This window comes from Rhopalosiphum maidis, chromosome 2 (genome assembly GCF_003676215.2).
Source record: "Rhopalosiphum maidis isolate BTI-1 chromosome 2, ASM367621v3, whole genome shotgun sequence".
Taxonomy (NCBI): domain Eukaryota; kingdom Metazoa; phylum Arthropoda; class Insecta; order Hemiptera; family Aphididae; genus Rhopalosiphum; species Rhopalosiphum maidis.
The window spans coordinates 76,618,751-76,634,921 of NC_040878.1; the positions used below are offsets into that span (position 1 = coordinate 76,618,751).

Consider the following 16,171-nt stretch of genomic DNA (forward strand, 5'->3'; position numbering starts at 1 on the left):
TTATTGTTACTTTTTTTCTTTGAAAATGTAATGTATTTCTAATGAAATATTCAAATATTGATTTTTTTTAATCATGTTAACAATATTTTGGATATTTTTGAAGTAACAAAAAATATCTGTGATTATATAAAACAATAAGAAAGGGCACTTAAATAACAGCTTGTGATATTGTTTGAATGTGTTTAGATTTACTAATTTCGATATGCATATATACTAATTCATAATTGTAACATATTTGATGAATCAAAAGAAAGATGGAAAAATAATATTGCATAGCTTGTTATTTAAGCAATTAAATAAATTGACATTCTGGTGTTGATATTTGTACTGATTATAGGTAGTTGCTTAAACATTTTATGAGCAATAATTATTGATCTCTTTTGCCATTTATAATATTGTGATGTAAATTAATTTGTAAGTATACATGTGTAATGTAGACTGACCTTATATTAAGGCAAATTATTGTTTAGAAAATTATTATATAATTTATATTTTTTGGCTTTGTCTCTTTAAATTGTATGAATGATGCTGTATAGAAAAGAGATATAGTTTATAAAAATAAAAAAAATTTGTTTAAATAGAATTTTTGTTTTGTTTTATATAAGTATGTTTATATCTGAAAAATACACCTATAAATAATAATTATTGAGCCTTAATAATATATAAATACTATCTTCATTTTTTTTAAGACAACATATTTTTTTGTTTTTTTTTTTATTCACAATATTTAAACAAATCCAACTATATTATGTGACTTGAGTTTTTTAGTTATATATTAGTTAATAATTTACATTAATAGTTAAAAATCTTAAATTGGAATTATACAGTAAAGTAACTATAATAGAATAACTTTCACTTAATGAAAAAAATGCTAACCATTAATCTTATGCGTGAGTTTAATGATTAATTATTGATTGATAATTAATAAGTACCAGTAACTAGTGTACTACAATGTTAATGTTATTGTTAAAATTAAATTTCTTTTATTATTGATTTTATTTTCGTAACTGGTCTGTATACATTTATACAGATTGAAGAAATTCGAGATAAACAAGATGATAGTTCGGTTTATCCGTAAAAATAGTATTATTCTATAAAAAAAAAATCTTAAAGATTTTCCCCTTCAATGAATTGAATATTGATAATAAATTAACTACCAAATTAAATAATGGGAAAACAAAATTTAAGAAATACCTTAAACATAATGTACCTACTAATAATTTCAAAATAAAGTGTACTTAATCGTGATTATTTTACAATGTAAACTAATGTTAATCATGATAACAAACAACTATATCACCACTGTTTATTATCTAGTGTTCTCATAATACAAATCAATGTCACACTACTCTTTGTTTAGTCAGCAATTCGAGAGTGAAAATGGCGCGATATATCTCAAAACGATGTGGAGCCTGTATGTGAGAAATGAGAATTTTGCAAAAATTTTGTGTGCTGCCTTGCTGGCTTACTAGTTATTGCTGCCGCCTGCCAGTGCTGGTTGATGAGCAGCCGAGCTGATATCTTTTTATCAGTAGGCTCAGCACACCGCTGTGGTTTAGTGATAACAGCTATAAAATATCGGACCTAACCTCAAATGAGCCAAACTTTTATTCGGTTTAGCGGTAGGAATTGAAGTTGATTTTCTATAAAATATCATACACTTGTACCTATATTAAGATTTAAGTAATAAATTATTAGTTTTTAATTATATTACAAATTATCAAATATTACTTTATTAGTTAATACTTATATGTCTATTCTTTGATTCCTATTTGAATGAATTAAATAAGTATTTTTTTTCTTAATTTGATTAATTGACGAATTTTACTATTTTTTTCTTTTTATAATTATAAAGCTTTTCATTAAAAACCGATAATGTTTTCGAAGTCACTGATCAATTTGTGCAAACAAGGATTAGGTCCTACAAAAATTCTGCAAAATGTTTTATGTAAGTCATGATGATTCAGAAAATATATTTGTGTTAGTTTCATAGCATGCTGCCCTTATATTATTATATATATTGTAATAAATAATTTATCAAATTCTCAAATAATCTTGACAACTTTTCTAAAATATAAAAATAAGTTGTAGAGGCAATTATTAATAATTATTAATTAAAGTACCTATTTTATTTGGTATCAATTCATAGTTTGAGAACATTTTAGTTGTACAGATTTTACAAAAAAACACAATTTTAAGTTTTAGGCAAAATAATTTGTGTTCACAAAAATGTTCCATTATATATTTATCATATACATATATTATATCATAATTCCCATTGCATTATAGTTTTGCTTTGTTTTCCTGAAATTATTTTAGTTTTGTACTAATATTCAGAGTTTAAGACAATGTAGTGACATAGACAATTTAACTATTATAGTAGTTATGTATTAACTTATTAAAAATCAATTATTATCAGTTATAAATTATTTTATTTAACACATAATGACCACATTTGTAGTTTACAAGACTTTAAATATTTTTTTATTTGTGATTTTATTTTAAAAATAATGTTTGTATAAAACTAGTTAAAGATAATCGTAATTTAAATACTAAATACAATTTTATTATATTAATACTTTGAATAACAAAATTTTAAGTTTTTTTGTCGTATAACTATGAATCTTTAATTTACCATACTTATTTTAGGTAAACGTAGTTTGTATGAGCGTGCAGCTATAGGATTGGATAAATATGAGTTCTACCGAGAAAAAATTGAAAATCAGTTTTCTGAACCAGATAAACTGGTATTTCGAGATCGTATGAATTCTTTTGCCGATCCTGAGTCTAATAGTTTAATTTTTACTGAAGATTTAAAACAAATTGTACACATGGTAGGTGATAATGAAGCAGATTTAACACTAGTAGAAAAAATGATGAAAAAGTAAGTATTATTACTTTAATTTATTTAAAGTTTATATATTCCAACTAAATTTATAATAATTATAGATATAATAAGCAAAACCAAGGATTAAGATTTGGAAATTTTACTTTTGGTCCAATTGTTATGCGAATGTATTACCATCTCAATAAACCTGATATTGCATTACAAGTAAAGATAAAGTTTAATTATTTTGAAAACAAAAATATCTTATAATTATTTTAATTACAATTTTTTAGATGTTTAATGACCCAGAAATGGATGGATTTTTCAATCATTTAAGTTCTTATCAAATACTCATGGATTTATTATTTATAAATGGAAAGTTTGATGAAATATTAATTGTATACAAATCAATTCAGGATAGACAATTACAAATAGCCAAGTTTCCTAAAGGTGTAATGATGCTAGTTTTTGCTGCATGTTATAAATTGGTAAGATTTTTATTTTAATATGTGCTTATATTTTGGTATTTATTGATTTGGGTATCATATTATTGTATGCTGTGCATTTTTAAATGGTAAATTAAGCTTAGCTTATTCATCTCCAAAATGTTATTGTTTTTGTTTACCTTAATCATTTAAATTAATGGCAATACTAATGCATATTGGTTTTTTGTACCATTTGACAATGCTAGATCTTAAAGTTAATCCCTAGAACTTATAATAAGAAACACAAATTTTCATTGAAATAAATGAAATTTAACTTATATTTTACTATAAAGTTAGATACATTAAGAAAAAAGAAATTAATTATTACATCATCATCTACATTTTATATTTTTATATCTATTTAATAATTATAACACATATAACAAGAGTGGCCAAATTTTTTTTGGTCAAGATCTACTAAAAATATACTTCACTTTTGAAGATCGACTTCCATAAAAAATTATATAGATAAAACTTATTGACAATTTGTTCACTACAACCTCAATAAATTTTCGCGCAACCCTAAAAATAAATTCTAACATTAAAATCACTTTATCATGTTTGAGGTTACTTTATATATTTGAATCTGTTGTTTGTGGAGCCTTTATTTTCATAGAACAAAACGGTAATTATTCCTAAAGCTGTTTTATTATTAGAAAACATAATATTGTATATAATAATACAATATTATTATTTTGTTCATATATGCATATTATTGAAAATATTAAACATTGATGGAAAATCTTGAGGCTGCTACCTTTTCTACCTCTCTTGTTTGCATGTTTATGTTGGTAGATCATATCCAGCAATGTTGTAGGTCATACATTATATGAATATCATATTTTAAAATTAATATACTTTATGAGTAAAGTAAATCTGTTTATTTTATATTTAAACACCTTAATAGTGATTATTTTAATAACTATGATTTATATTTCAATGTTTTAGTTATTAATAATAATGATTAAAATAATTATATAAAACAGATTGTTAATGATTTCTAATTGTATTCTAGAACACAACTGAAAGTTTTGAGTATGCTTGTAAATTGTGGAGTGACCAACAAGAAGCTGGCCATAGTCCAATTAGAAAGACAATAACTTTTTTTGCTGCTAATGCAATCAATCAAAACAGTCCTCATATTGCTCTTGAAGTAATAACATCAGTGCGAAATCAAGCATATGTGACACTCCGTAATATAAAGGTGATAGCATTGTGTGATTTGGGCCGAATTTTTGATGCTTTGCCTCTTCTAAGAAGTGTATTGTCAGTAGACCAACCAATGTCTGGTGGCCCTATTATAAAACAGACTTATTGTAGAGATGTGGTAAGTATATTTTAATAAGTATTATTTCAATTTTTGATAAATTATTATTAGTCATATTTGTTTTGCAGACATTTAAATGATTGGTACTATTTTAAAATAATAATTATAAACATCTTTTTTTTATTTGTATACGTATAAGAGTACCATCTGATGATTATTGATTATTTTTCCTTTTTTTTTAAAATACTAATTGTTAAAATATAGTTGGTTTAGTGACTGATATATTGTATTATATATTTTAATAATATAACTAATAATAAAGCAAACTTGTATAAACATATTTTTTAACATTTCCTTGAAAACATTTTAATAATTTTTCTTTATAATTATAGAAACTATACAGAAGAAAATTAAAAAAAGCTTTTAATAGTACCAATTGATTTTAAACTTGCAATTTCTAATTTTATATTATATGACATTTTTTGAGTACTCTTTAGTACTATAAAAGTATTCCGATAAAAGGATATTAATAATAAAAGGTAGACATAATAATAATATATTAGATATTACTAATGTTTGAATTTTAATGTTCTAAAGTATTATAAAAAAAATGTATGATAGTCAGCTCTAATAACAACTAATTTATTCTTAAGCTATTAACAGTATTGACTAATAATAAAATATATTTACGACAATATTTTTAATACATTTTTTTATTAGTTAATGCACAAATGATAGTTTTTAATTAAGTTTTATAATTAAATATTTAATGATACATACTTTAGTTAGTTGTACTGTTAATTTATACAATTTAACTGATTACATTTTAAGAAAAAAATCATAAAAGTTTAGTGAAGATACATTAAAAAACAAAAATTATTAATGTAATGGTAGGTATGTTTAAAAATAAAAATAAAATTTACATAAAAGTATATTTTTGTCTTTATGGTAAATTGCCAAAGTTAACCTATCACTTGTTATTTATGAAAGTTATTCTCTTCTATCTACACAAATCTATGTCATATTTATTATTTAACTCAATATAGTAAATAATAGATTGAATTAACAGATTCTATATATTTAAGTAGTTTAATATGTATCAATCATATGGTTTTTAATGTGATGTAGGTCAAAAAATATTACTGATTAGTAAATTTATTTAAATTTAGTTTATTGAATTGACCTTTTATTTGTTAATAAATAAAATGTTCAATTGAGATAAATTTAATTTCTAAATTGATGTACCTATACAAAAGAAACTTGAACTAAACAACTTAATTTAAGTTACAACTAAATGCATTTTAATAGTTCGTAGAAAATTATTATAGCTATAAAATATTGTTTTATTCAAATTATAATGTTTTGTTGATTTTTACATTTTTTAAATTATCCTTGATAAAATCTTAAATAGTTTTGTAATTTTAATTGATTCTGAGAGTAGTTAACTAATGGAATGTTTTTATTTGTCAATCAAACTTCCATTTATTTGAAAATCAAAAATGTATAATAATTTATTATTATAATATAAATAATTAGTATACTTTTGTTATATCAATTTTTTTTATTCATATTTTATAAAAAAAATAGTTATGTTAAAATAAATTAATAGTTATTTTTATTTTAGATAAATTTAGTAAAATCTGCTGCTGAAAAACATAATGATAAAGAAATATCATTGGAGTTGGATAGAATATTAAACCAACTAGAAGAGTTAAATATGATTAGTGAGACTGTAAGTAATAGAATATTATTCTTACACAAAAAACATATCTATTAAAAATGTACAATAATTATTTTATTTTTATTCTCTAGACACTTGATTCGCTTCTGTGTTCAGAAATTAAAATGATCGATAGATCAGATACAAACAACAGAGAATCAGTAGTCGGTGCAAGCTACCAATCAGGCCGACCATTTAAAAAACGAGAATTTAGACGTCCGGGTATTAATGATTTGTTGTAACTTGAATTACATTTATGTAAATCATTAACTATTTTTTGTAGAATAATAATGTATTGTTTATGTAATGATAAAAAAATAAAATAAAGTTTAGTAATTTTTTTTTATTGAAATATAAACAATTTGTTCATTTTATACTTATAAAGATACATGGACATTTAATTACATATAATATTACATACAAAATTTGTAAAATAAAAAAAAATTACCACATCGAAATGAATTATAGGTTGATACAAAAAATATTTTAGTTTTGTTCGTGTTATGATCTGTAAAAATGTTCACAAAAATGGAATTTAACATAAAAACATACATTTTTAGTTAATAAGTAGGTGATTGCTTTTCAGTTTCATATAAATAATAATTATTTACTTTACTATTGAGGGCCTATTTAAATATTATTATAACAATATGTCAAATTAAAAAAAATATAAATTAGTAAAAATAATTGATGATTATTCAGTAGCATCAGTTTTGCTGACTGGGTATGGCTCAGGAACGACAATGTGTCCACTATCGACAATTACTATATTTTCAACTGGTTTGTCTCTGGAATCAGTTTCTGCTGATTCAGCTGCTCTAATTGTTTTCTGAAAGTCATTTAATTTATAATAATTTTATAAAAAATTAATTTTATTAATTTCAATATTTACCATTCCTTTGATTATTTTTCCAAACACAACATGGCGACCATCCAACCAGGAAGTTTGTTTAGTGGTAATGAAAAATTGAGATCCATTGGTATCTTTTCCAGCATTGGCCATGGACAACCAACCAGCTCCATAATGTTTCAGCTTAAAGTTTTCATCTGCAAACTTTTCACCAAAAATACTACGACCACCTGTGCCGTCACCTTTTGTAAAATCACCTCCTTGGATCATAAAGTCTTTGATAACTCTATGGAATTTACTGCCCTTGTATCCTTCACCTTCTGGTTTTTTTGCAAGTTCAATAAAATTCTTTGCGGTTTTAGGTACAGTTGCACCAAATACTCCGATTTCCACACGTTGAGGTTCACTTGAACCCATTTTGATGTCAAACCACACCTATTAAAAGAGAAAAATTCATAATTTTATTAAGTGCTTTGTGCACACAAGTTCATTGACGTGTCCAATTCAACTTACAATGTCAGTGACCTTAGGTCCTTTCTTCTGTGGGTCTTCTAATGCTTGGCTGTACACCACAAAAATCGTGAAAACCGTTAACGGCAATATAGCCCATTTCAATAACGTCATGATTTTATAAGTAGATATCATACAACTTTTACAAATATAATAGGTAACAAAACTAAATTATAAGTATTAACCAGTGACAGTAGTGAAAGAACAAGAGAAACACGACTACACCACGACTAAGTTAGTCGGACTAACCAGTAAACTACACAATATAGTATATAGTACACTACTATTGGACATGATTGGTGCGAACGGGAAGTGAAGTGTAGATGTGGACAAAAAACACAATGTACCAACGATAAAAATGTAAAATTTGTTATCAATTTCGTATTATTGGGAGTAAATAATCGATAGTTTTTTATATTCGAAAACAATTTATTTAAATTTTAATCATTTATAATATGTCCATGGTTAAATTTTAAGTTTTAATTACATTACATCTTATATCAAAATACTTATTTATCGTTTTCACCATCATTTGACGTCACAGATACATAAAATAAAAACAAACCTTCGTTTTGTCTCTTTGAATTTTAGTCATTCCCAGTTTTATAGATACAATGTAAACAGTGTTGCCAGATTTTGAAATTGTAAACATCGTTTGGTCTTATCAAAAAGATCGTTTTTTTTTTTTTTTGTTCAAATCACGACTATAGATAATGATATAGCGTATAAATCGTAGAGTATTACTCTATGGTATAAATAGAGTGTCTATAGTCGTGGTTCAAACATTGTACAGTACTACAGGCTACAACATGGTCTTGGAAAATCTTCTAAGACCGTGCTCGTGCTGTCCAGGTACATTAACATTTCTGACGAGCAAAATAATAAGTCAATCGCTTATTTATAAAAACGTGTTGTAACAATTAGCAGTAAGTACATGATTATAAATGTACTTATATACATTATACAAGGTCTTCATTTGAGGGGATCAGGGTATGCGGTTGCACCCCTAATTTTAAAATAGTTCTATTTGTTCTGCACCCTGATAAAATAATGCACGATTATTTATATGATTAAAATTAAATTGCTTTTAAATATTTTAATTTTTATATTGATATTTATCAATATTGGTATACCGTCAATTATGGTTACAACTTTAAGTTACATCGGTTATAAGAATTTTTTTTGTATTTTAGTTTTTACATTGATTTCTTCTATTTATGTTGATGTATTTATTTGGTCCATGACGTAAAGAAATAATTGGAAGCAGGATAATGTAGATATACTACGAATAAAGTATTTTTAAAATAGGTTATATAAAATAACTTTTTAAAATGAAAAATTTTGTAAATTTTTATCTACAAAGTTATTTCCAAATTATTTGTGAATTTGACCAACTTATACTTAAAGTGATTATAGATAAAAATTGTGCATAATATGTATATTTAATATTTTTAAATAGGTAGCTATAATAACTTAAATGGAAAGAAAAAGAACCATTTAGATCCAATTTTCTTCCAAAAACCACATTTATAGTTGAAAACCAAAGCGTCTTTACTGTCCTACAACATGGTTATAGACGAAAATATCACAAATAATTTTAATAAGTTATAATAACGATAAAAATATAATTTTTTCTTAAACTTATTTCAAATGTTGTACAACAAAATACTTAAAATAATATTAGTATACTTACGACAAAAATAGTGTTTATTTGTATATTATTTGAATTACTTTGTAGTAAACTGACGGAAAAATAAATTTATTTCTTACAAGACTAACATATTGTGCAATTGTATAAATATTACAAAAATATAAGTGAGATTTTACAAGGTTGTAGTTCAAAAGAGTGTTTATTTTTACTACTACTCGTTCGTTGGCTTGAATACTATAGTATCTATTAATTTTTATTTAATACTTACTTCTTCCAATAGAAATAATATAATGACACCTCAGATTGTCAGATCTTATTATATTAATGATGAAGCTCAAAAATCTTCTATTTGGTACAATAAGGTACTAACACAAGTTATTAAATGTTATTAAGATAGTTGTATTTTTGTTATCAATATTGTTATATATTAAATTTATTTTTTATTTAATATTTTAACAAAATTACTTTTTATTTAAAGTATACACACGTTTTTGTGCTTCTGTAAAAATATATGTTTATTTTTACTTATGTTACTTGATAAATTACTTATAAGTTAAAAATGTCTATTGATTTTATTGGCATAATTATATGATAATACAATTATTTAAATGCCGCATACTTGCATCAGTACACCGATTTTCTATCGAAAAAAGTGGCTTAAATATTTCTATTAATGCTATCTTAAGTGTTGTGAAATGTAAGTTTTTCATCAAAATAATTATTTTTTATATTATGCATTTTATATATTTGAATATAATACATATGATGTGCTTTTTATTTGTTTTTGAGAATAAACAACTATATAGAGATCATTAGAAGAATTTAGGACACACAATATTTTGAAAATGTTGAATATATAACAGTGGCGCAACCAGGGGGGGGAGAGTTGTTCGAGGCCTAGTATAATAACTTAGGTACTTATCTTATGTTATATACATAAGATTATTATTATATAACTATATACAATTTATATAATTGTAATAATGTAACCTCTTCTGAAATTGTTTCTAGTTGTGCCACTGATGAATAATACACCAATAGAGGAATACTCTTATAAATGAGCAAGTCTTACATTTAGTCTCAAACTAATGTCTAATTAGTAGCTATAATATTAATTACTATTTTATTATGATTTTAGATTCGACTATTAAAGTCACCGAGGAATAAATGATTAGTCATAGGTTAATTTTCAAGTAATTATAATTTATTTTTATTTTTTATTGACAGTTTATTCCAAAGGTTTGTCAAATAATTGACATGAATTGATAGTGTTTTTTTTTAGTATAAAGTTTATTTAATAATTAAGGATTTTTTTATTTTGTTTATAAAGATAATAGTACTCTGTATTTTGGGTGACACTCTTCTAACCTCTCATAGCATATTTAGATTATCGGGTGACCCGTCATTTGGTCCGGTATATAATAACCAGCGACAATTGTTCCTCGACATTTAATCCGGTTCAAAAAGAACCTGTGCCAAAAAAATCCTGTGCTAAAAAACGTCCGGTAACAAATAAATATAAAATACAAATATATAGAAATTATAATTATAATTTTAGAAAAATAATCTTTAATATTGTAGAATATTATAGAATGTAATTAGCAGATAGTCCACCTTAAATAAAGATTACCTTATGTACACAAAACGGTCGGAAAAGCCACGAATAAACGAATATAATTAGCTCTCAACGATTTATCAGATATAAATTATTATTATGACGGAGATAGCTTAATATCCATTTTTTCGATTTTAGTACAGTATGCAAACGTTCGAACGTGTATAAGTAACGTCAACATTAAATAATTCCACTTACATTCATAAAAAGCCAAAAAGGCATAAATATGCTTATAAATAATGGTTATTTTTATATAGTATTTATGATGGGTACGAAACAAAAGTAGTATTGGGTTGTATCGAGTATAAAAAGTTGTCATGTAAAAGTTGATGTCACACAACAAAGAAATATGAAACGGGGATGTACTTAAATCTGTATACCAAATTAATAGAAGCAGGAACAGGGTCTCCAAGAAGCAAAACTAGAAAAAATTATTCTGGGTGAAAGTAACCCTAGCAAAAAAAAAAGGAAATATAAAAACATTGATCAACGTCTTAAAAATACAGTAGATAACTATAAAACTACAAATATCAATACATATTTGAAGGGTATCGCTCATAATTTTAATTTCTAAACATTTTTATTTTATATTACTTTTATAGTTCCACTATATTATTTTATATTATTATGTCTTAAAGGCTTAAACAATAATTCATAATTTATATATCAACTGTCAACTGATTATTATTTTTTTTACCTGACGTTTTTATAAATTATGAAAATAAAATAATAATTCTAATTTTTAAATATTTATATTTTTATATTTATTTGTTACCGGACGTTTTTTAGTAGGATATTTTTAGTACAGGTTCTTTTTGAACCGGTTCAAATATTGCGGATCAATTGTCGCCAGATATAATTTACCGGACCAAATGACATGCAACCAGATTATCGATAGTTATACGTTTACTATCGATTATTATATCGATTTCCGTAATGCTCAAATATTAGATTAATTAGATCATCCAAATTAGGAACCAATGCAATTAGGAAAACCACAAAAAATAAAATAAATTTTATTAATAACATAATTAATACATTAAACACAAATTAAGTTTTAAAATTTCAATACTTAAAACTTAAAAGCAATAAAAGCATTGGCCAATAAATTTAAACCACAAAAATTAAGTTAAAATACAATATAATAAACTTAAGTTTATATTTTTATTATTTTTTAAAAATGTTATGTCTTAATAATTAATTATTTTTTATTATTACGCCTATTCAGACATTTTTCACATTTCGTCTAAATTATTTTATATGTTGACTATTTATTATTTTTTTTATTAATGATTATAGCTGAGTCGGTTTATTTACTAAAATATTTATAATTATTTATTAATATTTATTTGCTCAGTTTATTTAATTTATAAATATTTCCTATAATATGTAAGGTTATACCTGAATTCATTAATATTATAGCTATTTGAAGCAATTCCAGTACAAGAGGGCCACTACTTAAAATAAGAAGAAATTCAATTGAATACTATTTTGGAAATCTGGATGCAATTCGAGTAATCTTTTTAAAAAAAAATTCACGAAAGCAACTTGAGGGTCAGACGGGTGAGGCAATTCGCGAGCGCCCGTATTTTAGTTTTCTTTCACTTAGTAAAGTGAAAACTTAGAGTATAATTTTACAGAAAGATAAGAGAAAAATTAACCGAAGTTGCCATGCTTATAGGTCTAATTTATGATAATCATTTATTGTGTACACTTAGCAAAAACTTATTGATGTTTTTGACTTAATTTTATGCTTACTTATTTTTCTAGTTATTCAATAACTTATAATAGAATTGAGGTTTAGAAGTATATATATTTCATTTATTTATTTGGGAGGTTTTCGTCCACTTGCACAGGGAGATTAAATTGTTTTATCCTTAAAGTTCGGTAGGTAATGTAAAATGTAAAATCAATTGGAAAAAATAATAAACTATTAGATTACTTGATTAATAATAAATTATTACTAAAACATTTTCACCAAATTATGTTCTGCTACAACTAAAAAATGTTTGAATCTATTGCATTTCAAAACTATTACAATTTATTTTAAACAATTAAGAAAATTTAATTTTCATTATTAAACAGTATCGCTAATTTGATTGGTTTCAGCATTGGCTTTCGATCCTCGTTCTTCGAAAATTGTTATCTGTTATTCATTACTTTGGTTAAAAAATCGTTTTAGATTTGTTTCATACATTGATTTCTTTTAAAGATACAGTGTAATAATATGTAAATACGGGATAAAAGCGTCCCATTTGAAGTTTATCGGGATCGCGGGACATAATGATTAAAAAAGGGACAAACCCGATTTAAATAGGATGTCTGGTTATCTTAATCTATGAATAAAATAGGTTTAATGGTATCAAGCAGTTAAGCTGTTGGTCAGAAAAATCATTTGGATGAGTTTACGTAAAATGTATGCATCGTTGGTCTTGTAAAGACTTTACCGGTAAAACAAAAATAAGTTATAAATTAATATACGTATTGTATTAAATCTTAAAACTTATAAAACGATTACATTTTTGTATTGCTTTACGTTTACATATCATAACATAATTTAATTATGACTTGCTGAATTTCAGTTTTTTATTATATTTCAGTGACGTATATAAGCTGGAGGTTATGGAAATAATTCGTTTATACGACAGGTGTAAATAATAACTTATAAATACATATTTAAAAATATCTTTAAAAAAAAATTGTTTTTCCTTTATTCGCAGTATACAATTTATACCCATGGGGGCATGGAGCACAACAATATGGTAAGTGAAGGATACACACATATTTAATTATTAAACATATCATGATGATAATAAATACATATTTACAGAAAGCTTTGATGTAAAAAGTCCTTCATTAATGATGACACGGTACGCAACGGTCGTGGGTACAAAGTACAGGCACCGCAGCGACCGGTCTACGCCTTATCAACCGCCACCACGAGCAACGACGACACGGCGCTGTCGAGTCTCCCCACACGCCTCAAAAGCATAGGGTGGGTCGGTCCGGACGAGTACCTGCTGCCGACCGTCTCGCTCTATTGGGTGAACTATCTTATCGACAACGTCTCCTAGTCGTAAGACCGCGTAAAGCATAATTATGTATTCTCTTTTATGTCGTCAACCTCTGACATAGTGACATTTAACAACTAGCTATTGTGTACGGTTGTTTATCATCAATAAAAAATACATTGTACAAATAGTGAAATTCGTGTTGTTCTTTTATCCTGACCGGCTTACCGCGGACTCACCGAGCACTTACCGCGCCGTAGCAGTGTCAATAACACTCATGATTTTTTTTCAAATATATTTTCAATCTGTACCATATGAGCACAGAGCATGATAAGAAAAAATTAATATAAAATAAAGTTATCAAACTGATAGAAAAACCCCCTTTTGTTTTCATCTAATTATATATTTTTGTATATTTTTTAATCGTTCAGGACCAATTTCTTTTAATTTTACTCGAAAAAGTGTGACTTGTGAGTGTAGCTACTTAAGATATGAAGAAGTTGAATATTAAGGGAGTTTGGAGTGGAATCTCTTATAAAAATTACATTCTTCATAGTATATGTTTAATTTTTAGATTTGTGTGGTGCGTAGATTAGGTGTTAAACTTAAACCAATACTGGTTTTTCAATAATAATAGTGTTTTGGATAGTTTGAATATTGTTTAATAAATTTCTTAGTTTTACTTTAGATTTGAAAGTCATAAGTCCACTAAATTGGTTTAAAGATTATTAGGTGTATTAGAAGTTTTTTACTTAACTTAGCCTGTTTTTTAGTTGAAATTATTAGTTTTAATCATATACATTGTTGTATGATATGTTTATAAGAAATGTTTTGTGTTTTAACTTATAAAAATATATCGTAGTTAGAATCATAATATCATGATATTCTAGGTATCAATATATTTTATAGCTTATTGATTAAGTTATAACATACAGCTGTCTAAAACAAATGTTTAAGAACTTAAAATATTTTTTTTTATGTTTTGATAGTTAAAGTATTGTTAACAATACCTAAGCTTAAAATAATTTTATGATCTTAAATAGTTAACTGTGGCATACTAAACAATGATTATTTATCTTAAATACTGTGGTAACATATGATTTAACTGATTTAACAGTTGTAACTATTAATAGTTTAATAATTAACTTAGGTATAATGATATTGCCTATGTATGACTGTTGATTAATTTTTAAGTAGCATAAATACTATAGTTAATAGAACAAAATTAATTGTAGTAAAATTGAAAATATAAATACTTAAAATTAAATCTCACACAATAAGAGCATATAATTTAAAATATTGTATTTTTATCAATTTTTCTTTAAATTAATGGACTATATAACTAATTTGTATTACTTATAATATATTATATATATATTATTTATACGTATATATATATCACACTATTCATACGTGTAATACACGTTGTTAACCAATCTCATTAATCATATAATTTAGACTAACAAATCATAAAAGTATTTTGAATTTGATTCTGAAATATTTACGAGTTAGATTAATATTTGAAATTTTAGATGACTTATTACATTAACGTATTTTTTTTTTATAATTTAAATAAAAATAATTATAGGTACCAATTAAAACTTAAGTAAAATAATTTATACATCTAGGTATCTAGTATTTTAATAATTATTGATCTAAATAGATACCTATCTATTTAAAAAATAATTTGTTACAGCTATTTAATTTAAATAAAAACGATAAATAAATAAAATCGATTTTTAACAAAAAGCCACTAACATATTTAAATAACTTAAAAATCTTGAATGAGTGAGCGTTTAATAAATAAATATTGTTTATAATTTATTTGTTAATACAGTAATAAATGTATTTATTATCATTAATATCAATATTATCAGTGAAATACTAGTAACACGCATATAATGATTATAATATGCTTAATAATTAAATTCCATTGTTACATATAGTTCTAATATATTACTACATTAATGCAATATAGATCAGTAGAACAGATTGTAAAAAAAAATATTTAAAAAAAATAATTAAAATATATAATTTAAATAATTATTTATACGAAATTCAAAGATTAAATAGTTATAAATCATAGTAATTATTTATTTATCTCTGAGAAAAAAAGTGTAAATAATTTAACTCATGGTGTACGTATAATATAGAAGATTGATCTGAACAATTTCATAATATCTATGCGTACACACATTTACGTAGAAGTACCTATACCCGATTCAGGCCAAATGA

General features: G+C 24.5%; 2 protein-coding genes across 2 annotated transcripts; one reads left to right on the top strand and one right to left on the bottom strand.

Annotated features, from left to right (window-relative positions):
- Positions 1-1,635: 1,635 nt before the first annotated feature.
- Positions 1,636-6,657, top strand: LOC113551857 (pentatricopeptide repeat-containing protein 2, mitochondrial-like). Its single transcript, XM_026954402.1, has 7 exons — positions 1,636-1,948; positions 2,650-2,884; positions 2,950-3,052; positions 3,121-3,315; positions 4,328-4,639; positions 6,204-6,311; positions 6,392-6,657. The coding sequence occupies exons 1-7, from the start codon at positions 1,876-1,878 to the stop codon at positions 6,539-6,541; spliced, it is 1,176 nt and encodes a 391-aa protein (XP_026810203.1). The 5' UTR covers positions 1,636-1,875; the 3' UTR covers positions 6,542-6,657.
- LOC113551858 (peptidyl-prolyl cis-trans isomerase 5) lies at positions 6,623-7,983 on the bottom strand. The gene is made up of 3 exons (XM_026954403.1): positions 7,663-7,983; positions 7,192-7,584; positions 6,623-7,128 (listed from the first exon to the last, which is right to left on the bottom strand). Exons 1-3 carry the CDS (start codon positions 7,792-7,794, stop codon positions 6,994-6,996), a joined length of 660 nt encoding a protein of 219 aa, XP_026810204.1. The 5' UTR covers positions 7,795-7,983; the 3' UTR covers positions 6,623-6,993.
- Between the last annotated feature and the right edge of the window lie 8,188 nt (positions 7,984-16,171).